Genomic DNA, 26,255 nt, shown 5'->3' with positions numbered 1-26,255 from the left:
ATCTTTGCCAGTCCCCGAAGGCCTGTTAACTGAAACCTGAGCCACTTACCAAAGCCCAGGGGACCCAAGATTCTCTATTCTTGCCCTAAAAACATGTAATAGTAATAAAATAAGAAGTAATATAAGATTTTAAAAAATAATGTGAAAGAGTAAAAAAGATAAGTAATATAAGTCAAGTTTTCTCTAGAGACAGAACACTCAGAGAAAGTTCAGCCAAAGCTCTGTGTCAGCTTCTTTTAAACTGACCTCAGATGCTCAAAATCCAGCCTAGAATTTGATCACAGTTGGGCTAGAAGCCAGGATAATGAGAGCTTTTCTGCGGATGGTTCCCAGGGTGGAACCCTAGGAAGTGTCACCATCTCTGGCCTTTAAATCATGGAAAGTTCTTACTGCACAGCCTTGCTCTGAACTGTGCAGGAATTACTGTGTGTTGTCTGCATGAGAGGAATAGGTCACAGAGAACAAGGTTTTCCTCCCTCCAATGGGGGACGGAGAGACCATATTACTTTTGGAAGAAGGAGCTTTAAGCTGGAGAATTCAGGACCGGCATGAAATTAGTCAATCCTGTATTTTACAGTTACTTGGGATTTGGATTGAAAGCTGCAAGACTAGCAACCCTGGGAGCCCTGGAGACGGCAGGTTTGTCTGGGTGCCTGTGCTGGTGGGGGTGTGGTGAGAACGACACCAGTGCTCAGCTTGCCTTTTCCCTGCCGTGGCAGTGATTCTGTGGCAGGAGGGGTTATGCTGAAGTAGGAGGCATACGTTGTATAATGGACACAATAATGGCAAATTCCTTTTCTACTTTATGAGTTCAGATATTTTTATAGATATATTATTCACCATTTCCAGCATGAAATCTGTTGGTATAGGGGTCTATGGCCAGAAGGCTGAAGCATCTGCAGTAATTAAAACTCAAGGAGTAAATTTGGCAGGAGCTTGCTCAGGCCCTTAAGTTTTATGTGGGAGGTGCAGGCAGCAGTCCACTTACCAGATAGAATAACCGAACAGCTCCATTCCTCTCTTCAGAGGCAGAAAAGGGGTCAAAAGTTCAGCTTTTGGGGTCAGACAGAAGCAGGTTCAGTACCAGTCTTGTGATCTGGGGCCAGTTAGCTAAACTTCTTGTGCCCCTTTTCTTCACCTTAAAAGAGATTTTGCATTTAATTCAATCTGTATGACATGAGGTTCACAGTAAGCTATTATTGTGATGATGACTTGACATTTCAGAGTTCACATTTTCAGGTGTATTAAGTCTTACAACAACCAATGAGAAGAGTAGATCAGTATTTTTCCCCCTTTTTTAGAAATGAGGGAACTTTATTCCATTATAGGTTTTAGATTTAATATATGATGAAAGCCAACAACCCCTCTGCCAAATAAATATAAGCATGAAAATTTGCCTGGAGTTTCAGGGGGTTCACCAAGCCCATCTGTGAACCCTGAGAGTAAGAATTCATATCATAGGAAGCAGTCACGGAACTAATTCCATATGATTTTAAGGCCCAGCCACCTTGATAATAGCTTTTAACCTTACTGGCTTCTTGTTTGGCTTTCTTTCTCTCTCTCCCTCACACCCTTGCCTCTTACTTTGTGGTCTGGTTTCTTCCAGGAATTGATGGATACACTTTCCGAAGTGCCTGTCTGCCGAGATGGTTGGAAGCAGAGTGGATCTTTGGGGGTGTGAAATACCAGTACGGTGGCAATCAAGAAGGCAAGTGGTATTTTTTCCACTGGTTGAAATTACGTTTATAGTAGAAGTCTGGAAAAGTTCCATGGGAAACTTCTTCCAGAGCTCAAGAGAAGAGAAGCTTGTCTTTTGCAGGAACTAATTCCAAGGAGATGTTGGTGTGCCTCCAGGAGTAGTGTATCATGACAGAGAACACGGCAGCTGTCACTCTCTCTGCAGCTCTTTCCCTGCCCAAGTGTTGTGGATCCATTAGAAACCTCTTAGCTGGCATCTAACTTATTAAGGGTCTCAGCTCTCTGCAGGGTGAAACTGTCTCAGATTCAATTAATGCTTAGCTATTTCAGGTAGAGAATTGAGGCAATAAAACAGTAATTGATCTTAGGTATTATAAAAGGCATAGACATTCAACTCAAGGGAGCAACTTAATTTTTCCAGTGAAGGAAGCAGGTGAGCCTCTGCATACTTATCATAACTACTGTGAAACGCAGTGCTGGGCTGCAGCTCGAGGTGGGCCCTGGCTTCTTTGGTGAACGCAGGTTAGGGAGGAACCTCCATGGAGAAGCAGGTACCAGTTTTCCAGAGGGATGAAGCCGCAGAAGTGTGCTCATCTTTGTCTGTAAGCGCTTTGTCCCGAGCCTCAGCGCGCCTTGGTCCTCCTGTTCTCCCTCAGCAGCTTGCCTCTCACTTTCCCTCCTTGCCCTTTGCCCCAGCAGGAGAGGTGGGCTTTGAGCCCTGCTATGCGGAAGTGCTGAGGGTGGTGCAAGGAAAACTTCATCAACCAGATGAGGTCCAGAGAGGCTCCTTCTACGCTTTCTCTTACTACTATGACCGAGCCGTGGACACAGACATGATTGGTAAGTTCACGCCAGGTGTCAGTGTAGGGAGAGCTGGGCAAGCCTGTGGTGGGGAAGGGAGGGGACAAAGGAGTATTTGTGGTGCTTTGTTGAGCTGCTCACCCTGCTTTGCTCCCAAGTTACTCAAGTGGGAGAGTCTGGTTTAGAATCTTTTGGGACTAGAAGGTGGCCTAAACCAGTATACATGAAGTCTTTTTTTTCCTTTTTTTTACATCTTAATGGAGGTATAATTGACATAAAATAAAACACACATATTTCAAGTATATGATTGGGTAAGTTTTGACACGTGTAAACACCCACGAAACCATCACCAAATTCAAGATAATGATTATACTCATCACCCCATCCTCTCTCCACTTTATAACTGTTTTTCTTATCATAATAGTAACACATTTTGTTTAGCGGTGAGAATGTACATATGTGATCAGTCATGGCCTGAGATATGAATTAATTTTTTATTTTCTACTGTATTTAATGCCCCCTTTTTAATGGGCCAGTTTTTTAGCTGTAATTAAGCATACATAACAGATTATAAATAAAATAAATGGCATAGATTATATTGTAGGGATATGTCATGTTTGTTTATCTCATTTTTAATATTGGAAATTTTTTACTTTTTCATTATTATAAATATCACTAGGATACATTTTCTTATGCTTCCTGGAAGGCCTTTTGACTTCAACTGCTGTTCTGTTTCAGATTATGAAAAAGGGGGTGTTTTAAAAGTTGAAGATTTTGAGAGAAAAGCAAGGGAAGGTAAGTTTCAGTGGAAATCACTGAAGGCAAGCCTGTGAAGCTGTGCCTGCCAACGTCAGTGACCTTAAGGTCACCTGATGCACCTCAGCCAGCAGAAAGCCGCTCAGCAGGCTGGTTTCCTATCTTTGCCAGCAGTTAAAAGCATTAAGTGGCAAAGAGAAAAATGAGAATACAAGAGTTTGGACAAATGGTGAAAACCTTTTCTTCTTACTATATTTCTTTCTCCTTTTTTAAAAAGAAGTTGAAATAGTGTTATCAGTGGTAATAAAACTAACCATCAGAATATACAAGAAATTGTTGCAGAGGCTTCCTTGAAGGAGTCCATCGTAAATGCAAATAACTGATCTCATCCAGAGGCTGTGAAATAGGACTAACTGGTATTTCCCTGTCTTCTGGGTCTCAGCATTAACACTGTATAAGGGACTTAGTTGAATTAAGCCCCAACATTAGGTCATAGAAATACACGTCATAGCAAATGAACTAGGTAGGGCCCACGCACCTTTGAGTATATGAGATGTCACGTCAAAAATGTGCAGGTTCTTGATGAGCTGGGGTCCTGCAGAGGCTGTCACTGCACAGTTCTAGCCCCTGAGACTCCCAAGCATCTGGGAGAGGAAGAATGAGGGTTCTGCTGTGCTTATTCTCAGTCCGTATTTAGAGAAAGTCATGCCTCTCCGATGGCTGCAGACTTGGCATTGCACTCTTCTTTCTCTCACTGCCAGTGTGTGATAACCTGGAAAACTTCACCTCAGGCAGTCCCTTCCTGTGCATGGATCTCAGTTACATCACAGCCTTGCTGAAGGACGGCTTTGGCTTTGCAAGCAGCACCGTCTTACAGGTAAGAGAGAGGACACTAGTGCCACGTAACAGTCCTCTCACTCCACAGCTGGGGAGAAAGAGTTAAAAACTTGTTTAGTAATCAGAGTGGCTGCAGGTGGAATTTGGAGATAATTTCATTCAGGCTATGGACAAGGCAGTGTGCAAGGCACCATGAATATGGGAAATCAGCTTGATGCAGTAGCGGCTTCTAAGTACTGTTGACCCTTGAATAAAACAGGCTGAATAACATGGATTCTTTTCAATAGTAAGTAATATAGTACTACACAATCTGTGGTTCGTTGCATCCACAAATATGGAGGGCTGACTGTACAGTTATATGCAGGTTTTTGACCACACAGGGGTTGGCACTTATAATCCCCTGTAGTTCAAGAGTCGACTCTATATTACCAGGCAAGCTATCCCAGAGGTCATAGAGCAGAGTGGTTTGTGGCCAAGTTAAGATGCCCAAGTCACATGGTTTATTAAATCAATTTCAAAAGTCAGAGTGAGAAGCAAGGGGAACACACAGATGGGGTGCAGGCAGCGCTGTACTTCCTGAATTCTGGGTTCATATGTCCTGCCTGTCTTTGCTGCTGACAATGTGGTTTCAAGTACTGTAGGTAAAGTTTGGTCAAGGGAGCACAAGGACAAAGGGTGCCTGGGGCAAAGCTGCTCTTTTTGAAGGGGCACCGGCCAGTGGCATCAGCTTGCTCATTAGTCCATTTGATGATTTTGTTTGGCAGAGGACATGAGGGACCTCTGCCAAAGGTTATCACCAGTGAGTGGCTTACTAAGACCTCAGGAGCATTGAATGCCTTACGTAGTATGTTGTATGTATTTTATGTGTGCCTCATATATTTATTCGGAGAAGGCAATGGCACCCCACTCCAGTACTCTTCCCTGGAAAATGCCATGGAGGGAGGAGCCTGGTAGGCTGCAGTCCATGGGGTCACTAAGAGTCGGCACGACTGAGCAGCTTCACTTTGACTTTTCACTTTCATGCATTAGAGAAGGAAATGGCAACCCACTCCAGTGTTCTTGCCTGGCGAATCCCAGGGATGGGGAAGCCTGGTGGGCTGCTGTCTATGGGGTCGCACAGAGTCGGACACGACTGAAGTGATTTAGCAGCAGCAGCAGCATATATTTAGTGCCTCTTGAGTTTTGGGTCCCTCTTTGTCTTCCTTACTTAATCTGTAGTAGCTTGTTATCTATTCCAAACACATAAGTTTCATCCATCCCATATTTTTTTATATTCTATACCATAACTGAGTAATTGCACATTTTAGTTACAAAGATGATTAAGATGTAATCTTTGTCCTCAAATATTAATAGTATACAGGCCATTAGAGGAGATGTAACAGACATACAACTATGCCACAAGGCAACTTTGAATTTCAAGGTCAAGTTCGTAGATTGTAGTTTGTGAAGTTCCCTTCTCTTGTGTCACTTCCTCTTCCTGTTTCTTCATTTCCAGATCAGTTTATAGTGCCTCATTTCTTATGTTATACAGATTTCATAAATTCATTTGTACAAAGGTATTTGGATTTAATGTTGTTATACCTGCCGAGAATATTGGCATTTAAGGGGTTACTTGCCCATAGTCAGTAAAGTGTAGTGTTAAAAGCATGCCTCTGTTCTCTATCAGATATGGGTTCAAGCTCTGATTTTGCAAGCTTTCTAGCTCTGTAGCCTTAGATGACTTACCTCCCCTCTCTTTTAAGTTCCTGATTCAAAACACGGGGGTCCTTAGAGTACCCATTTCTTAGGGCTGTTATGAAAACGGAGATGAAGTACAGTGCCTGACACATAGTAAGTTATTAATATTGTTAGTGTAGGCATTTCACACCAGTGGGAGGCTTGGGGTCATCCTAAGCCCTCAATACTAAGTTAACTACTACCTGTACTTAAGCATCAACAGTAACCAAATCATTTAAGGACAATTTTCTGCCATTTCCATTTCTGGCATCCTTTACGTCTTCATTTCAGTGGCAGCAGAATTTGCATCAGGGGTGGGCAGTCCCCAGTTCCAGAGATCACTTCACTTTGGCATCGAGGTCCTGAGGACAGAGGGACATTTCAGGGTGGTGGGGCTAGGGGGTACTCCCAGTGTGACTTGGGTGTCACAGACTAAATCTCAAGATAATGATGCACACACCATTCTCAGCTTTTGGCACATTGACTGTTGACTTAATTTTATTAAGTTAACACAGAAGTACTGTGTCATAAGAAGCTAGAAGATTAAAAGCAGTCCACTGATTTGCAAACCTGGGCATAGCATCTTTATAATAGCTTATGCAGAATTCCAGTAAAACTGATAAAAATGGAGTTATCTGGTTGAAGCAGAGGTAGGGGGCCTGGAACACCACCATCTGCCTCCTTTCTCCTTTGAAGCACTTCTAAGGAACCTCTAGGATTCTGAAGAAACAATTTGATAAAGGCTAATCTAATCCTGTTATGCAGTTGAGAAAATTAACTTTTGCCCAAAGTCACTGAACCAACTCAAGCACAATCTGGCCTACAATGCCTAAAATCCCTTGGTTGGTTATTAACAAGTGCTTAAGAAGAGGAGGTTAATTACAAAGTATGAACTGAGCAGCTTAGTATGTTCTTTCCTACCCCTAAATCTACTGCTGCTGCTAAGTCGCTTCAGTCGTGTCCGACTCTGTGCGACCCCATAGATGGCAGCCCACCAGGCTCCCCTGTCCCTGGGATTCTCCAGGCAAGAACACTGGAGTGGGTTGCCATTTCCTCCTCCAATGCATGAAAGTGAAAAGTGAAAGTGAAGTCGCTCAGTTGTGTCCGACTCTTCACGACCCCATGGACTGCAGCCCATCAGGCTCCTCCGTCCATGGGATTTTCCAGGCAAGAGTATTGGAGTCGGTTGCCATTGCCTTCTCTGCTAAATCTACTAACTCCTGTTATATATTTAGTTTCAGGACTAGGGAGAGTTCAGAAACCTATCTAAAAGATCCTTTTCAGAAGTCCTGAGTTGAGACCACTTCCTGGGCCAGAAGATTCAGGGATCAGATGGGCAGGTGTAGGTAGGGGCATTAGGCAGTGATGGGAGGGGAACTTGCAGGGAGGGTTGGGAGAAGCCTCCAGATACTGGCTACTCCCACTGCTGCCTTGGTTTGGCCATGTAGATGATCTGGGAAGATATTCTCTGCTTGTTATGCTTGCTAGAGTTGAAAATGAAATAAAAATGTGAAGACTTTTTTTCTCCTTCCCAACAGCTCACGAAGAAAGTGAACAACATCGAGACCGGCTGGGCCTTGGGGGCCACCTTTCACCTGCTGCAGTCTCTGGGCATCTCCCACTAAGGCCACGCCATTCTTCTGAGGCCTGCATTTGCCAATATTTTTAAAGGGAGAACGAGAGAGGAAAGGATTCTGTTGTGTTCTGTGCTAGTCTGGGGGCCACCTGGACTGAAGCCCAGCAGCTGGTTTCACCAAGAGGAAGGGGCTTTTGTAGACAGGTCTTGCCCTTGGGTCTAGAGATTGGGGTTTAATTAATTTTAATTAATCAAATGTGAACTGTTTCCTAACCACTCTTCATGCACAGCTGGTACCAGAATCTAAATCTTTGAGGTTCCTTGTATATCAGAGAGCCAAAAGTAACAGCTTTGGAACTTAATCTTAGGGAACCCAGGGATGGAACCGTGGCAACCAAAGAAAAATCTCATTTCAGCCCTTTTAGTGCCTCATCCCTTTGAACATTTTAATTATCCTCTTAGATGTTAAACTGATGACAGTCCCATGACCTTTTGACACCGGTATTTTTCCTACACTTTGCCCTGTCCCACCTTTACTTCCACTCACCTGCCCTTAAAGAAAAAGGTTTTGCTTACCATGTGTAATTCAGAGAAAAACACCATACCTGAAGTTACACGATCCCACTTTGTGTTAGCGCCAACCCAGCCAGCTGAGAGCAGCCATTCTAAATCTCAGCAGGATGGAGAGCAACTCCTCATTGGCCAGAAGTGGGACATCCAGTTAAGAGGACACGTTTTGGGAGGGTGTGTCTGCCTTGTACAGACCACTTTTTAATCAACTTTTTATCAGTCAACCCTCGGATTAATGAACATATCCAATCTTATATAAGGAGTATGTGTGTGTTTCCTGTGCAAATACCTCCTCCTCCCCTTGTCTTTATATTGTCATCCTAAATTTAATTTCTTTGTATTTCTAATACAGCTATACCCCGGTTTCTGGTAAGAGGCCTGTGGGTGTGCTTTCCAAGGATCTAGATTTTGGTAATAGCCCCTTTCAGCTTGCACTTTTAGTCTTCATAGCAGTGTCTCTTTCTGCCCTGCCCCCTGATCATTTCAGCTAGCATCCTCTACATAGCTGTCTAGTCCCAGGGTTTCTGATACCCTTCCTGGTGAGACCTAACATTTGACTTGCTTGGCCATCTTGGCCCACATCCATATAGTGGATGCTCACTTTGAATATTCAGCATTCGATTCTGTGAATTATTTCCCCTGAAGTCCATTATCTTGTTCTCTCCCACATGACCGTCATTTGCTTGTCTACGCACTTGATTGTTCTTGGACTTGGAAGATCTTCCTGAAGTCTGGCTCTTTACCTCCAGCTTCCTTCCAGCAGAATTGTATCTCCACACGCTTGTAGCTTCCACAGTAGACTCAGCTTTTTCACATAAATACACTCGGCCCTCACACCACTTCCTGGGAAACCTTATTTTTAAAGATAGTCCATTGAGTCAAGAAATATTTAATATCTGATATGTGCAGATAAGTCCATTGAGTCAAGAAATATTTAATATCTGATATGCACAAATAAGTCCATTGAGTCAAGAAATATTTAATATCTGATATGTGCAAATAACTAGGCAAATTTCTATATACTTATCCCCCCAAATTTGTTTTTTCAATTCTATGTGGCATTTTTTCATTCTTCACACTAATGTTTAATTATACTGAGGTCACCTTTATACCTATTCTCTTCCTCCAAAAATGCTAAAGCAGAATGAAATAATAGAAACAGCTAAATAATGGAAATAATGGAAACAGCTAAAAAATGTAATCCAGTCTTCTACCCATTGCAGTCCCTTAATGCTTCTAACTCGTTATCACTCAGTTTCTGTTTAGGCATGTTCCCAGACAACTCATTCCACTTTGGGACTGCACTGATGTTAGAAAAAAAAATCCCTCCTCCATAGTCTTACTTCTGCTCTAATCTCTCCTTCCATAGTCTTTTGGGGCTTCCCTGGTGGCTCAGATGGTAAAGTGTCTGCCTGCAACGTGGGAGACCTGGGTTCCCCTGGGTCGGGAAGATCCCCTGGTGAAGGATATGGCAACCCACTCCAGTACTCTTGCCTGGAAAATTCCACGGACAGAGGAGCCTGATAGGCTACAGTCCATGGGGTCACAAAGAGTCAGATACAACTGCGCGACTTCACTTTCATTTGCATAGTCTTTTGGTGTTTTGAAGAAAACACCTTCTACATCCCTTACATTCTCTTTAACATACTACTTAACCTCTGGACCTTCCCATCTTGTCCAAAGAGAAGGCCGTTAGAACCAGTCTTCATACACTAAATGCAAGATTAGGGACAGGGAATCCCCTGGTGGTCCAGTGGTTAGGACTCCATGCTCTCACTGCCGAGGGCCCAGGTTCAGTTCCTGGTTTGAGAACTGAAATCCCATAAATTTCACTGGGGGAGACCATTTCCCACTAGAAACCACGTTTTCCCAAGAGATAAGCTATGTTCACTAAAGACTCCTCCAGCTTGATGGATTCAGAGGAGTAAGATTTCCTGGTCTTTTATCACCAGTTTATCTCTGGAACTTTTTTTATAAAGGCCACACATTGTTCAGCTGACTTCTTTAGTCATCCCAAATACTTTCAGAACTCTTGGGTAGACGCATTATAACTCCAGAAATGTAGCTACATATTTTCTGATAATCTTGATTAGAACATCTGGAGAATTAACCAGTTTATCCATTATAGGAACAATTTGGAATGAGAATTTTTATTTCTTACAAAAAAGTTTGTCTATTCTTTCTGCCGCTAGTATACTTTTTGGGCCTCTTACGAGAGGTCTTACAGGGTCTAGTATTGGTGATGAGGTTTCCTTTCTGTGAATATGTTATGTATTTCAAATACTTGGGACAAGGCCCGGCACACAGTGGATGTTGTGTGTGTGTTTTCAGCAAAACATCCTCTGTGGGTTATGGAGGTCCTTGCAAGGTGTGCCTTAAAATTCATGTCTTGCCTGATTTTGTTTGCGTACTTTTGTAGAGTCCATGTTCTTTTTACCTTTCCCTTTTCTTATGAAAGAGGACCTTTTTCCCCTACAGTGACCTTTCTGGACTTTGCCAGTAATCACCCAGCTTTTCCCAGAGCTGCCATCTTTCATTCTGGGCACATTTTTCCTGAGATTCCAGGAAGACTTGAAACATTCACGTTTTTACTCTAGGATCTTATAAATTTTCTGCATTTACCTGAAAAGCTCCCCTGTGGTAACACATTTCCCACTCCTTCAAAAATATTTCCCAAGAAAAGCTTACCTTGGGTCAAAAGCAGACCGTTATCTTCTTTCATTTTCAAATCAGACTTCTGAGCAAGATATTCTTTATGGCATACAAATCCAATGGATCCAAAAATCTCTTCGATAGGCATCTTGGGTACTGTGAGGTAAGCACTTCAAAACTGCAGAGTAAAGCAACCCGCCCCCTGCCCAGGTCTGCCAGCAGTCTGCAATCAAACATGAACAAATTCTGCTGCTATTCAGATTCTTTTCTTTTGACCTGGTTCCTGAGGTCTTTTAACCTGTGCAATGAAATTATTTATTGTTTTATGACAGAATACAGTGGTGTCCCACAGAGGAGCCATCGATGAAAAATGGTGCTGTGATAAGGAAGTAATAACTAGCATTTTAAAACTTGGTTTCCTTTTAAGAAAGTCTAATATACCTATAATAAAGGTTAAAGCAATTTGTCTTATTCTGCATTCTAGCATTATTAGTTTTAAAATAGCAGTTCTAACAAAAATGCATCAATTGACTTTCTAATTCTTGTCTATCAAAATAAACTATAAATTTACAACCAGCATTTTTTAAAAAGTTGTATAAATCTTCTTTTTCAAAAAAATTGTTAACAAGTAAAAATGAATGAGACGGCACCTTAGCAATTTTTGTTTTAAGTAATAAAAATTTATTTTCAGCCAAGTCATAGTTTTCCTTTGGTTTTTTCCCCTTGGCTTGGTTGATATGCCCTCCTCACCATAAATTATCACTCATTATTTGGGCTTCAAAAGTTCATTAAGCAGAGGAGAAAAAGAGAGAAGAATTCTAATGTAAATTTATTTAATTTTGAAACGACGTGATGGTCTTGGAAAAAGATGTTCGATATTCATTTTTCATCAACATAATCTCCAGAAGAAGAGTACTCATTTGCTTGCAAAGGCCATAATCTGTTCCTAGAGATAAAATGAAATCAAGTGAGTGATACTCTTGATATTTTAAGGTATGAAGGCAGGTGAAGACAATACTTTAAAATATTTAAAGTGATTGAAGCAAAAATTCGTGATAGTTCCAGACAGATTCTCCTTCCAAGTCCCTCCAAAGTAACTTTTAATGGAGGTTTCTCAGGAAAGAAGCTGGACAGCAGCAAAAGGAGTTTAAGCATCTTTAAGAATCCGTATTCACTATTTTATATCAAGTTACTGCTTCCATGTGGGCTAGTACCAAAAAGCCCAGCAGGGACATTTCTGCTCATAACCACTGGGGAAGGTATTCAGATAAAGATGATAATTTAATAGCCAAGAAAAATAATTCAAAGAAATTAAACAGTCATCGGCCAAGTCATTCCTCAGTGAGCATGATTCTTGGAGATCTGGGAGAGCTCTCTTACTTTGAGTGGAGACACTGCATTTGTAGCCTGCAAGCCCCAGGTCCTGAGCAGCACGACGAGGGTGGCCCTGGTGGAATAGAGCCTCTTCAGTAGGTCCGTAGCAGCCAGAAGAGCGGTGTTGTGACGCTGTCTGTCTGTTTCATAACTTGTGAGGTGGCTCATGGAGCCTGGAGGGAAAAGGCAAGGTTACCTCCCTAATTCTGCAGTGCTGTTTTCTTTCCTAGCAAACCAGATGCATTTATGCCCACTCTATCTGGCTCCTGAGGAGTCATTTTCCTAATCTTCCCATATTATATGAGCTTGGGATACTTCTCCAAGGTACACTGAATCCTTACCTAAGTCTTTGCCATTGAAGGCTGCAGTACTGAGGTGATGGAGCAAACTGGAGATATCCCCAAAGCCCATGTTGACACCTTGTCCTGCAAGTGGATGGACCCTGTGGGCTGCATCCCTAAGAATAAAGCAGAGTTCAGGTGTGGCCTTCAGCAAGAGGGAAAAGGGAGCGGCTCTGCTGTTACCATCTTACCCAATGAGGGCCAGCCGAGGCCGGACATACTCGGCAGCGTGTCCCAACCCAAGAGGAAACAGGACTCGGCTTTTGGCGTCCACCCTGGCAACACTGGGGGGCAGCTGGCGAGCTGAGACTCTAGTGGGCTTCAGAAAGGCAACTGCGGACTGCAGCATGGAGCCAGCTGAGTCGATGAAGTCTGTGTGGTTCACATCACTCCACTGAGTAGTATCGACCACAAAATAAAGTGAAAGTTCATCAGCAATTCCAGCGGGGAATTAAAACATTCAACAAGGCAAGCATTTTATAACCACAGCCATGGGTAGTGGTACCACAAGTGACAAGCCCCTCAAATGAATGCAAAATGCAATTCCCCGTCATTCCCCACAAGCTGTAGGACCAAGTCAAACTGCTCATGAGCCACCCCTGCCTACCTCTGAGCTTCATCTTTCACCATTCCTAACCCTCAAAATGCACGTGCCAGCCACAAAGCAGCTCTCTCTACAGCATGCTCTTGATTCCACACACCCCTCTGCTTAGAATGTCCCCTCAATTCTAGTTCACCAGGGTAACACCTAGGAGTGTCCAGAAGCTACCATCGCTTTGTAAACCTCCCTCCAAACCGTCCTCTGTGTCTGTTGTTCTCCTCCAAGCTCCATAGTATAGCATCCTATGCAAACTCTACACTGGATCCTAACTCATTTCTGTGTCCTTCCTCACTCTGAGCTTCCTGAAAGCAGGGGCTGTATCTCACTTGTCTACCTCCAGTGCCATCTACGTAGCAGCACTCATAACTTGCTGAACGAATGCACTGCAAAGGCCTTATGCCAGGAACATATACTAAGTCACCCAGAAAGGGTCATCATTACCTTGGAAGCCCCTTTAGTACGTTTAGTTCCTTTTGCTCTTGCTGGCTTCTGTTAAAAATTATCAAAGTATTATCACTTCAAAAAAAGTTACTTATCCAGGTAACTTCCACACAGGCAGCTGTTTCGGTCAGCAGAGCAGCAGCCCACGACGCTCAGAAGTGCACACAAGCCAATTTCTGTGGTTTCACATTTTCCTGAAGCCTCTCCCCCATGTAATCCAGATCAAGTGGTACAGGTCCAAAGGGGCAGTGTGTTGATTATTCCTTTCTTCTTACTCAGAACCACCTTTCTGGATCTATCCCCGCAACACATCATCGGCAGGTGATACTCACAAAGGCGGAGTTAATGGCATCCACAAACTCCTCCTCTTCCATGCTGACCAGCTCTGCTGCATGTTCATGGGATGTGGACCAAACCAAGGAACTCAAAGTGTCTGAGAGCTGTGTCGAAAGAACATCAATGCCAAGGGCTGACACTTCGGTTCCTAAGAGCTCTCAGGTTCGAGGGACGATAAGAAGGGGTAACAAAGCTAGTCTGGGCATAGTCCCTTGCAACTAGCAAAAGGCTGAGTGGAGTGAGGTTCTAAAAGGAGAAGAGTTGACATGTTTAAGAAGACAAGCCAGAAGGACTTCTTACCGGAAGCAGAGCAATGGGCCCAGAGGGGAGAAATCTCTGCCAAGCTACATTGTTTTCGGTGGCCTACAACACACAGGAGAAGAGTCCTTGTCAGAAGTGCCCGGTACCAGTTAGGCATGAGCAAGGCTCCCAAGAGTGGGCTCAGGATCTTACCTCTGATAAATGCAGAGTAGCCACAACAGCGGATTGGTCATAGTTCCAGCTAACATTCCGGATTCCTGCAGCCTGCCGCACTCCTGAGTTGTGACCGTCTGCACCAATCTGCGTGCAGACAAGAGCCTGCTGAGTCTGCCAACCTCTTAATTAACAAAACTACTCCAGAAGGTTGTCCCTGCCTCCTGAAAGTTTTCTCTAGTTCCAACTGTTGGCAAGCCCATCTGGGGCAGCCAACTCTTACCTATGTTACTCCCAGCCCCTAGAGGAGAAGCCCTACATAAGCGATCCCAGCTTCAATGAACAGACCATAGCTGGACATCTGACCCACAAAGGGCCAGCCATAGGTTAAACTCAGCCAAAGTCTCTTCATACTGAACTAGAAAGCAGTAAAGCAGACACTGGAGCTGAACAGTCCTGATGTAAGGCTGAGAATGGCTGCCATGCAAAAGGGGAAGCTAATGATCAGGAAGAGAAAAAAAATGGGAGATGTGAGATGAGTGACTGCAGGATTCCTGAGAGGTAGAGAAAGGGCTCATTTTCTGACCCTCTGATTCCTGTCCCTGTAAGGCCAGCTATCCTTTATTTCAAGACATATGATGGTCTGAGAGATTGCCTCCTGTACAGCATTTACAATAGGGCCATCCTAACTGGAGCTGATCTGAGTGGGTCCAGGTCCTTATAGCCAAAAGCTTTGCTTCAAATCAACTTCAACTATAGCTAAGATCTAAAACAAGAGACCATAGACTCTAATAAGATGTGGATATGCAAGACCCCTGGCAAAATAAGAATCTTCAACTACCAACAATTTGGTCTGGAGGGTTCTGCCATCACCTAGGGTAATATGAACCCAAGGGCTGGAGTCTGCCATGGAAAACGGATAAGGCCAGGTATAGCTGACTGCTTTGCTCTTGTAGAGAACGGTCACTTGGTCTAGGGAGGTCAGAAGAGAGAAAACAAAACATTAGACAAAAAAAAAAAAAAAAAAAACATTAGACAGTTGGCCCGCAGGCTGAGGAAAAAACTCAGTAAATAAAGCAAGGTCGCAAGACAGCTTATCTTTATCTTATCATTGACTCCTAAATAAGAAAGGTAAAGACCTTAAAAAAAAACCCATGTCATCAATGTTATGGTCTAAGAGCTAATAAAAGACGGAGGCCACAGGGCTGAATCGGTGTGTGTGTGAGGGGAGATATCTCACTGACTTACCTCCTGCCAGGCGCTCCTTTCTCCCCACACTCTCGCTCCTCTAGTCTTTTTCACTCTATGTCCAAATGAACCCACATGTGCTTTCAGAGCAAACAGGGTGGGGAATACCACAGGCTCAAACACGTTCTAGATTTCATAAGGTTTTCCTTCCCCCGGAAGACATTTTACTTTTCTGATCATAAAAATTATATGTTTATTACTTTTACTTGGTGTAAAAGTCTGAACTGCAAATACAGGTTTAAGAGGGGGGGTGGGGGAGAATCACCTTTAATCATACCACTCAGATATAGCTACAGTTAAAGCTTTGCTCTGTTGCTTTCCAGGTAATTTCCTATGTTTGTGCATGCACAAACACCATTCCCCCTCACACACACACATACACGTGGGATCATACAACACAGACTTTTTTTCACCAGTAAATTGTGGGACATGTTTCTAAGTGACTATTAGATCTAAGTTATCTTTTAAAACTACATGGAAGTTCACTCCATGGATGAACCATTATCTCATATCAAAAAGCATCTAAATTTAAGTCGCTTCCAATTTTTCTCCCTCCAGAACCCCGAAATATCTAAAAAACATATATATATATATATGGGGAATTTATACCCAGACTACACAAAGAACCCTTATAACTAAAAAAATAAAAGACAATCTAGTTCTAAATGGGCAAAAGATTTTGCATAGACACTTCTCCAAAAAAAATACACAAATAGCCAACAAGCATCTGAAAAGACACTCAACATTATTAGTCATCAGGTAAATACAATCAAAACTATGAGACACCACCTCACAGTTACTAGGATGGCTATTAAAAAAAAAAAGAAAGGTTAAGGGGAATAACTTTTGGCAAGGGGCGGAGAAATTGGAATTCTTAAATTTGTTGGCAGTAAAGTGACATGGTACAGCCTCTTTCAAGTTTGGCAATTTATGAAAATGTTAAACATAGAATTATTACATGACCCAGCAATTCTAGTCCTAAGTATCCACCCAGAAGAAATAAACCGTATATACACACAAAAACTTGCACACAAATGTCCCTAGCTGTATTCACAACCACGAAAAAGTAGAAACAACCAATGTCCATCGCTGATGATGGATAAACCAAGTGTAATACATGCGCATGAGACTGGAGCGCTGAATCATGCTACAACATGAATAAATCCAAAAATATATTCAGGGAGAGAAGTCAGACACAAAAAATACACATTGTATAAGTCTACTTAAATGAAATGTCCAGAAAAGGCAAATTCTGAAAAACACAAAGTCACTGAATTGTACACTTAGCATGGGTGTACACTTACTGGTATGTAAGCCATACCTGAGTAAAGCTGTTTTAAAAAGAGAGAGGAAGAACCACCCTGAAATAACCCTCAGAGGGCTTCTTTATGGTGAACATCAGTATCTGTAGGAGGGATCCTTCCAGTAAGTCCAAGAATAATTCTAAGCCAGTTCTCCTTCCAAAGAGTGACTGGAAGATGGGAGAGTCAGGGGCCTCACCTGACACAGCCTCCAGCTGCTTAGTGAGAGCATGCATGATGACATCGTTCTCCACTATATAGCCCATGTCATCTAAATTATCCTTATCGAACATTATCAGGGCCTCTGAGCAGGCATCCCACACCTGGAAACACAAAGGGAGAGCATGTACTACAAGCCAGGGAAAAGGAGGCATTACTCTAATCAGAAACTGAGCACCGCTTTCCCAAGGGACTGAAGCAGAACAACCCCAAGGTATCAGTCCCTCTGGCAGGAGATGTACAGTAAGAAGAAAATTCTCTTGTGAATGCTTCCCTCCTACTTCCTGAGACGGAGTATAAACTCTGCCTGAATTCTTCCCACATTTACAGAAAACCTGGAGAATGTGTACTCCACTATTTTAACTCAAGACAGACCGAAAGATCTTGCCAAAAGTGAAAAAGGAGGCACCTGCATTCGCCGAAAGGCTCTGCATCGCATGTTGCAGATGTGGTCCCAGGCACCAAAACCTACGAGAGAAAAGAGCTACATACAGACCAGAGCAACCTCATGGGACCTACAGCCGCCCTGGGTCTCCCTTTGTCCCTTCTTCCTGTTAAGTGAGAGATTGTTCTCAGTGTTCAATAATAGAGAAATACTCACCACTTCTACCCTGTTTGGTGCTAGGAGCGAAGCTACTGTTTCCCAGCTCTGATTACAGAGCATGAAAAAAGACCCAGCTTTCATGATCAAAGGTCAAACCACATTAAGAGAGAGAAATAATAAAGGAAATTAAAATCCATATTGTACTTTCTCTTCACCATCCTACTAAAGGTTACAAAGTCATCCTACTGAGTTACAAAATCCTACTGAGTTACAAAAAAAGTGTTACAAAAATCAACCTACTGAGGTTACAAAGTGTTAGTCACTCAGTCCTGTCTGACTCTTTGTGATCGCATGGACTTTAGCCCATCAGGCTCCTCTGTCCATGGAATTCTCCAGGCAAGAATACTGAAGTGAAAAAAAAAAAAAGAATACTGAAGTGGACTGCCATCCCCTTCTTCAGGGGAATCTTCCCAAGGACTGAACCCAGGTCTCCCTCACTGCAGGCAGATTCTTTACTGTCCGAGGCACCAGGGAAGCCCACTGAGGTTACAAACTCCCTGGATAAAGATGATTCTTTGTTTAAATCTAGAGAACCAAAGCAATTCATTCATTGAGATATTTACTGAGCACTTACTATGTGCCAGATACACTTCTAGGTACTGAGCACAAAGTGGGAAACCAGACAAATCTCAGCCCTTAAGCAGCTGACATTCTAGCTGGAAAGATAGACAACCCCCCCAAAAAAAATCATAGTATCAGTTACTAAGTGTCATAAAGAAAAATAAAGCGGTATAAGGGGCTAGGGAATGATGCAAGAGTCTCATTTTAGATGGGATGGTTCCACACAGGCTGGCTTGAGGGAGCAACATCTGGCAGAGACCTGAAGACGATGTGCTACCCGTGCACACACCCATCTACACCCTAAAAGCATTTAGCATTCAGGCTCCCCAGCCCCACAGACAGCTGACTCTGGGAATAAAGAGGATGCTGGCACCAAGTGAAGGGTCACAATTAGTTCATATAGTTTCAATTCCACCGATTTATAATGACCCAACATCACAAATGATGTCCACATGGACCCACATGTCTGCTGGAAGTCTTCTCAGACCGGAAGTGGACACATGAACAATTCTTGGGATCTTCAGCTACGTACTAGACTTACCACCCCTACCCTCCTCTCCCAGGCATCTCGGTGAGCTCCCTCCTTGCCAGGTGCCCCGCTGACTCTGCCCTACAGGACATCCTGGAAAGTCAAGACAGGAGGCTGGCACAGTGACAGAGGATCTTTTACTCACTACTGAGAAGGGTTGCAGAGCCAGGGGAGATGGAGCTGACTCTGTTGCTGTAAGTTTCTGGCAATTTCTCCAGCACTTTCTTTGGACCTGCTTCTAACAACAGTATTTTCTTGTCACAAAAGTGAATATCATGTCCTAAAAAAAAGAAGAAACAAAATGCTGTATCATTTTAGAAAAATCAATTTATTCTCTCATTTCCAAGAGAAGTATCACATTAAGTAATTCCTTAGTGCTTAGGATACAAATTTCTTACAGGACACATAAAAAGGGAACACCATACGGAGTCCTAAGCAGTAACATACAGCACCTTTTCAGTCATGTAAACCACCCTGCTCGTGGCAATAAGAACTCTCCAGACCAAACCCTGCAAAGAAGCAAATAATGGCATAACCCGTAACAAGGGAATAAAATGTCCTAGAAAAGAAAAAGGAAGGAAGGCGGCAGTGTTTGAATACCAGATAGTTACAACCTTAAAAGTATGAAGTCACTTAAAATTACAAATCCTGTTCAACAGAAAAATAAAGCTAACAAACAAAATTCACTGTGGCCTCAGGAGAATCCCAGGGAAGGCGCAGCCTGGTGGGCTGCCGTCTATGGGGGCGCACAGAGTCAGACACAACTGAAGCGACTTAGCAGCAGCAGCAGCAGTAGGATTAAGTCAAAGATAAAAGAGCTTATAAAAGAAAAGAGAGCCAAAAAAATACACCAGTGGTGCCGAAAACTCCGGTCCTAAAACATCTGTATAGTGAAGTAAAAAGAGGACTTGGAGACTTTGGTACTGGGTGACTAGCACAGACACAAGACCCTCCACAGTGCCTCAGAAAAAGGTGCAGGGAAAAAGATAAGCAGTGAGCTGCACTTCCAAGAAAGGAGAAAACACCTGTGATGGAATTACCAGAGAGAACTCTGCAGGTCTTACTTAGTAATGGTCAGGGAAACCCCACAAACCTTGATCCCTCTTTTTATTTTGAAATGTAAATGACAACAACAACAACAAAAGGCGCTATTGTAACAGACAACAAAGAAAGGGTGAAAATCAAGGACAGCTCCAGTGGAAAATGAAGTGAGCAGCGCTGAACCCACCAGCTCGGCATGGCGCCCCCTGCCGTGCTGCAGCGGTTCTGCTCTGAAGGATGGGAGCCCCGGCCATGGCCACGCTCAGCAGAGCGGGTGGTTTCTGGTCCTTCACTTCTCCCGGCCTTGATCTAACAGCAGCCGCTCCCGCACCGAAAACCTCCGCCACCTGCTCCCTGTGGAGCCTTCTCGCTGAAGCCTCACCTCCACAGCAGTGTTCTTCATACCAAGCCCGCACACCTCCGCCCCCAGGAGAGGTCAGTTCCTTGTTCCTCCAGGGTAGCTTTCATCTCAGTTTTCCTTCTGTTCGTTATTTACAGATCATTCCCTTTTGCTGGATTCTAAACTCCTTGGGGGCTAGGAATTCTTTTCTTATTGCAATATTGTCCCCAGTAGTATATGCTGTTATCTCCTCAACCCACAAAGAGATACTCAATGTCTTAACAGACATTTTTGTTCAATGACAGACCAGGAAACATTTAGGAAGAGTCAGATTTCAATCCCATATTTGTCCAGGGGAATAGAAGTAGAAAAAAAATAATGAAAATACATATTTTAGGCTATAATATCATTATAGCCTCTATAATGTTTATGTTAAAGCATAAACATATATAACTTAGCTGTTGATTGAATTAAATGAAATTATGAATTATAGGTGAATATCTAAATTTTAACCTTGAAATCATTTCACTCTATAAAGAATCCAAGTTAGTTTTATCAAATGACAACCTCGTGCCATAATAATTTGTCAATTTTATGAATAACAAGATTATTATATTAATAGTTTACTTTTTCCTGGATATCTAAAAGCAAAGTTCCATAGAATCACTATTATCATTATCATCACTGCTAATGTTTACTAACTCCTATATGCCTGGTGCAGGAGAAGGCAATGGCACCCCACTCCAGTATTCTTGCCTGGAAAATCCCATGGACGGAGGAGCCTGGTAGGCTGCAGTCCATGGGGTCGCTAAGAGTCAGACACGACTGAGCGACTTCACTTTCACTTTTCACTTTCATGCATTGGAGAAGGAAATGGCAACCCACTCCGGTGTTCTTGCCTGGAGAATCCCAGGGACGGGGGAGCCTGGTGGGCTGCCGTGATGGGGTCACACAGAGTCGGACACGACTGAAGTGACTTAGCGTAGCATATGCCTGGTGCAATTATATATGGTTTACTATAGTATTCTTCTGATGTAATCCATACCATAATTTTATGAAGAATAAAAAGCTATTCTGTCCTAATTTAAGACATGAGAAAAATCAATGTACAGAAATTGTGAGTAATTTATACAATTCTACCCAGATAGAATTAGAGATAAGACCGAGGATTTAAATACATGCAATCTCATATGGAGACCTGTCACTTCATCCTTTAACTTCCTTTAAAGGAAGTTTCCTTCTTATTTAAAACAATCATTGGACTGGAAATGAAAATTAGAAACTCTGGATTTTAATCCCAGCTCTCACAGTTTCTAGCTTTCATCACCTACAAATACATACATAACACTATGTACTTTATAAATTTTCTTTGGTCAAAAAAAAAAAGATCTCCAAGCACATAAAATAGTCAGGGTCAATACTTTATTTTTCAGTATTTTATTTTTAGCTATTTAATATCATTGTTTTAGGAAACTCTCTTGGAAAAAAATTACTGGAGAATATCATTTACAAGTAACAATGCTGAGAGGGAAATAGACATTTCAAGCCTAAAACATAAACTAATGTGAGTTTAAAGAAGAATCAAGGAAAACATAAACTGGTGTATAGGGAAATGTGAAGAGGCCATGGACAATTTTCATTTTTTTAAATTTTTTTTTTATTTTTAGTATTTATTTATTCACATATTTGGTTGCATTGGGTCTTAATTGCGGCACATGGGCTTAGTCGCCTCACAGCATGTGGAATCTTCCTGGACCAGCAATTGAACCCATGTCCTTGCATTGCCAGGCAGATTCTTAACCCCTGGGCCACAGGGAAATCCCAAGGTGTATATATTCTTAACAATAATTTCCAGTTGATGATGAGGCCACAGTATACCAGTACTCAGATATGTGAGCCTTCCTCAATTTACTAGAAGTTAAAATGATTTTTCTGCCAGGGTCTCAAGACAGCACAGTTCCATCAAGTTTCCAGGTGTGAGAGTGGGCGAGAGAAGGGTGGATGTTGTACCCACACAGTAACTTAAAACTTAAAATCTTTGTGCAGAGAATGTCAATTATCCCACTGCCTAACATGAGCAAAGCAAACACCCAAACATGCCAGAAACATAGAAGCCAAATGCACAAGGGGAAAGAAGGCAAACACAACCTCCCTGGAGTTCTCTATACCCTGTGTGAAAACAGATCTGTCTCTAAGTATCTGCTGCTGCTGCTGCTAAGTCGCTTCAGTCGTGTCCAACTCTGTGCGACCCCATAGATGGCAGCCCACCAGGCTCCTGCATCCATGGGATTCTCCAGGCAAGAGTACTGGAGTGGGTTGCCATTTCCTTCTCCACAATTTTCATTTTTAAAGCAGCTATCCAAGATTAAGTGGATGTCAAAATGTAAAAGTTGATCACCATATAAACTATTAACAAGAATACTTTTGGGTATACAGGCCGTGATGATCAAGGGGAGACACTGCTGCTGCTGCTAAGTTGCTTTAGTCGTGTCAGACTCTGTGCCACCCCATAGACGGCAGCCCACCAGGCTTCCCATCCTTGGGATTCTCCAGGCAAGAACACTGGAGTGGGGTGCCATTGCCTTCTCCGAGGGGAGACACTAGCAAGCACAAAATCTCAAGCAGCTTGTTTACTTGACTCAGCAGGACCTGCCCAAGGACAGAGTCTCCTTACTCTGTTTATATTTTATATGAAAAAAGTAGAGGCTTGCTCACTGAATAAATTGTACCAAAGACTTACAAATCTCCTACTGGGCTTCAATTTTCATGTTTTAACATTCAGTACTTTCTCTGAGCTTTTAAAATAGGAAATTAGCTGGTGTGTGAATTTTTTAGGGAAAACCTACGCTTGGTAGGTTTGACTTACTTAGAGGCAGCAACTCATAACCTGGTGTACTCAGCCTATGAGCTCTCTTTCGTAAACTTACACAAAGAATTGTTTTGCAGGTATCTGCTTAAAGTCAGCCTTGAATTTAGGAATTTATACTTCTATGGAAAAAAAAAAAAAACAGAAAAATGAACAATTACAATACAGAATTCTCTACGCTTATAAAAACTTTCCATCCTTGGGATGTGGGCAAATGGGGTGAGAAAGAGAACAAAACAGGAAGGGAAAAAAACTAAACAAAGAAAATAGCACAACACCAAATATTAATTAAATTAGCAAAAACTCAGTAAGACTAAAAACCTTTTCAAGTACATATCATACAAAATTGTATAAAAAGTTAAGAGGTAAAGTCACTACAAGACAATTAAGCTCTTCTCTGTTTCTTGTTCTCAAACTGTGGGAATATAGGGAATTCCCTGGCAGTCCAACAGTTAGGACTTGGAGCTCTCACTGCCAGGCCCAGGTTTCAACCTTTGGTTGGGGTCTAAGATTCCACAAGCTGCTTGGCACAGAGAAAAAAAAGTATATGCAAGATACTTTTAAAAGATGCTTATATCAAGTGCTGATAACTGTATTTTACAAAATGTTTTTGAGACTCAAGCCCATTAGCTTATATAAAGCACTGTTTGCCACCAGTCACCTAGAAGAGGAAACTTCCCCACTTGCTAGGGAAAATGTGACTATCACCCCACGCTGAAATCAACAAAGACTTTCTCATTATTGAAAAATGAGTGTTAGTTGTTCAGTTGTGTCTGATTCTTTGTGATCCCATCGACTACAGCCCGTCAGGCTCCTCTGTCCATGAATTCTCTAGGCAAGAATACTGGTGGTGGTGGTTTAGTCACTAAGTCGTGTCTGACTCTTATGACCCCATGGACTGTAGCCCGTCAGGCTCCTCTGTCAATGGGATTCTCCAGGCAAGAATACTGAAGTGGATTGCCATTTCCTTCTCCAGGGGATCTTCCCAACTTAGGAATCAAGCCCGGGTCTCCTACATTGCAGGCAGTTTCTTTACCATCTGAGCCACCATGGAAGCCAGAAAACTCAAATCCAATTTCTGAGAGTCACTGTACAATTGTTAAAAGCAGAAGAATTTGTTAGCCTAGGTTCAAATTCTGTCTCTGCCTGGTGTGAGACTCTGGTCATTACCTAATCTTGCTAAGCAAGTTTCTTCATATAAAAGATGAAAACATCTACTTCACAAGGTAAGAGCAGTCTAAATTATACGTGGAAAAGCAAATGTTGGACTCAAAGTAGATCACAGGCTGAAATGTAACAACTAAAACTATAAAACGCTTAGAAGAAAACACAGGAGCGAACTTCCTGATTTGAGGTTTGGTAATGATTGCATAGACATGATACCAAAAGTAAAAGTGGTAAGAGACTGATAAGCTGGACTCCATCAAAATTAAAAACTTCTGTGCTTCCAAGGACACCATCAAGAAAGTGAGAAAACAATTCCCAAATTGGGAGAACACATCTGCAAATCATGTATCTGATAAGGGGCTTGTACCCAGAATATACTGACTTGGCCAAAAGAATCATTCAGGTTTTTCCGTAAGAGGTTATGGAAACCCTAAACGAACTTTTTGGCCAATCCAATATAAAAAACACAACTCAATAATAAAAAGACAAATAGTCCAATTTAGAAATGGGCAAAGGTTCTGAACAGACATTTCTCCAAAGAAGATACACAAATAACCAATAAACACATGAAAGAATAGTCACCATTATTCATTAGGGAAATACAGATCAAAACCAGGAGACAGCACCTCACACTCACTATTATAACTAGTGACAAAAAGACAATACAGTGCTGTCCAGGATGTGGAGAAATGAGACCTCTCGTTTATTGCTGGTGGGAATGTAAAATGGTGCAGCCGCTCTAGAACACTGGTAGTTCTTCAAAAAGTTAAGCAGAGTTTACCAAATGACCCAGAAAATCCACTTCTAAGATTATATCCAAGATAACCAAAAATACATGTTCACACAAACAAAAGTATGTACAAGAAGTGATTAGCAGCATTATTTGTTATAGCTCCAAAGTGAAAACGACTCAAATGTCTATCACTTGGTGAATGAATAAACAAAATACGCTATTTTGTTCATTAAAATACTATTATTTACTATTTGGCAATAAAAAGAAACAAATTACTGGCACACACTGGGCTTCCCCTCGTGGCTCAGCAGCAAAGAATCCGCCTGCAATGCAGGAGACTCGGGTTCGATCGATCCCTGGGTTGGGAAGATCCGCTGGAGGAGGGCATGGCGACCCATTCCAGTATTCTTGCCAGGAAAATCCCATGGATAAAGGAGCCTAGCAGGCGACAGTTCATGGGGTCGCAAACACTAGGAGGCGACTGAGCACGCAGACACTGGCATATGCTGCAACCTGAATGATTCCTGAAAACATTAAGCAGATTCCACGTATATGAAAAAGTCCTGAAAAAGCCAATCTATAGAGATGAAAAAGTACATGAGTGGTTGCCTAAGGTACTACGGTGGAGGAGATGGGGGAGACGGCGGGCTGCATGGGCAGTGACTACTAACGGGTTCGCGCTTCTTCGGGGGGGCGGTGATAAAAATGTTCTAAGATTCATTGTGGCGATGGCTGCACAGCTCTAGGAATAAACTAAAAATCATTACATTATATGCTTTTAAGTGGGTGAAGTTTATGGTATGCAAACTATATCTCAATGAAGCGGTGTAAAAAACATCAACAAGAAAACCGCCTAACCTAGCTCAGTAGACAACTGCCCGATGACTTCGGTGTCCAGACCGAAATAACCCTGGGCGGGTCTGTGCCTCCACGTGTTGGAAAGACTCTTACGGTCCCTCCCACTTTTGACCCTTCGGAATTCTGAAGGAACAAACGTTTGCCCCCGGGGTCCTGAGCTTCCTCTGGGCAAGGAATGGACCACAAGGTGTGCAACACTCAGGCTTTGGGCAAACAGTGCCAGGGCTCCCACACTCATCATTCCTTCACGGCCTCGCTCCCCGCAAATACCGGCCTGGAGATGCGCTTACCTAAGGCACAAGCCATAGCGGCGCCTACCAGGCCTCCCCCCGACACCACCACATCGTACACGTTGTCCGCCGAGGCGCCAGCCCACCTCCGGCAGGAGACCCGCGGGCCCTTCTGGGCAGCGGCAAAGACAGTGCCCCACCGGACTCTAGCCAACTGGGCCGCCATGGCGCTGACCTGAGCCGTATCTGAGCGACTGAACTGAACTGAACTGAACAGACCCGCCTTAGGCAGCACTTCCGGAGACCAGCCGTCCAATCACCGGCCGCTAGAGCTAAGATCTTAAAACCGGAAGTATAAAGCACGGAGAGAATAGGCCAATCAGAAAGCGAGCCCTCCCTGCCTGGGCGGGAGAGAAGAGAGGCTTCCTGGGGAGGGGAATGGTTC

The 26,255-nt window shown here is 42.9% G+C and overlaps 2 protein-coding genes across 9 annotated transcripts in view; one reads left to right on the top strand and one right to left on the bottom strand.

Annotated features, from left to right (window-relative positions):
• ENTPD5 (ectonucleoside triphosphate diphosphohydrolase 5) overlaps window positions 1–11,077 on the top strand; it is a 35,548-nt gene extending 24,471 nt beyond the window's left edge. For 5 of the 8 annotated variants that reach the window (XM_027552402.1, XM_027552400.1, XM_027552401.1 and 2 more), the window contains 6 exons: window positions 578–639; window positions 1,607–1,708; window positions 2,395–2,538; window positions 3,238–3,294; window positions 4,017–4,132; window positions 7,347–11,077. In XM_027552402.1, the coding sequence (XP_027408203.1) occupies window positions 578–639; window positions 1,607–1,708; window positions 2,395–2,538; window positions 3,238–3,294; window positions 4,017–4,132; window positions 7,347–7,433 (568 nt within the window). In that variant the 3' untranslated portion in view covers window positions 7,434–11,077. The remainder of the gene's footprint in view (window positions 1–577; window positions 640–1,606; window positions 1,709–2,394; window positions 2,539–3,237; window positions 3,295–4,016; window positions 4,133–7,346) is intronic. The other 3 variants (XM_027552405.1, XM_027552406.1, XM_027552407.1) reach the window with 2 other exon arrangements.
• A 187-nt stretch (window positions 11,078–11,264) lies between these two features.
• Window positions 11,265–26,117, bottom strand: COQ6 (coenzyme Q6, monooxygenase). Its single transcript, XM_027552399.1, has 12 exons — window positions 25,871–26,117; window positions 18,721–18,855; window positions 17,291–17,349; window positions 16,862–16,985; window positions 14,955–15,085; window positions 14,153–14,260; window positions 14,000–14,062; window positions 13,696–13,803; window positions 12,513–12,715; window positions 12,322–12,437; window positions 11,987–12,153; window positions 11,265–11,552 (listed from the first exon to the last, which is right to left on the bottom strand). The coding sequence occupies exons 1-12, from the start codon at window positions 26,034–26,036 to the stop codon at window positions 11,523–11,525; spliced, it is 1,410 nt and encodes a 469-aa protein (XP_027408200.1). The 5' UTR covers window positions 26,037–26,117; the 3' UTR covers window positions 11,265–11,522.
• Between the last annotated feature and the right edge of the window lie 138 nt (window positions 26,118–26,255).

Source organism: Bos indicus x Bos taurus, chromosome 10 (assembly GCF_003369695.1).
Source record: "Bos indicus x Bos taurus breed Angus x Brahman F1 hybrid chromosome 10, Bos_hybrid_MaternalHap_v2.0, whole genome shotgun sequence".
Lineage (NCBI taxonomy): Eukaryota > Metazoa > Chordata > Mammalia > Artiodactyla > Bovidae > Bos > Bos indicus x Bos taurus.
Note: the sequence above shows the minus strand (reverse complement) of the source record. Positions and strands in the feature narration are given on the sequence as shown.

Bases quoted from the DNA above. Each gene is read 5' to 3' on its own strand.
- COQ6 (XM_027552399.1), bottom strand. From the start codon at position 26,036: ATGGCGGCCCAGTTGGCTAGAGTCCGGTGGGGCACTGTCTTTGCCGCT. The intron at 17,350-18,720 runs GTGAGTAAAAGA...TTTCTCTCGTAG, and splicing joins CTCTGCAACCCTTCTCAGTA to GTTTTGGTGCCTGGGACCAC. The intron at 14,261-14,954 runs GTAGTTGAAGAT...GTCTGCACGCAG, and splicing joins CCCTCCAGACCAAATTGTTG to ATTGGTGCAGACGGTCACAA.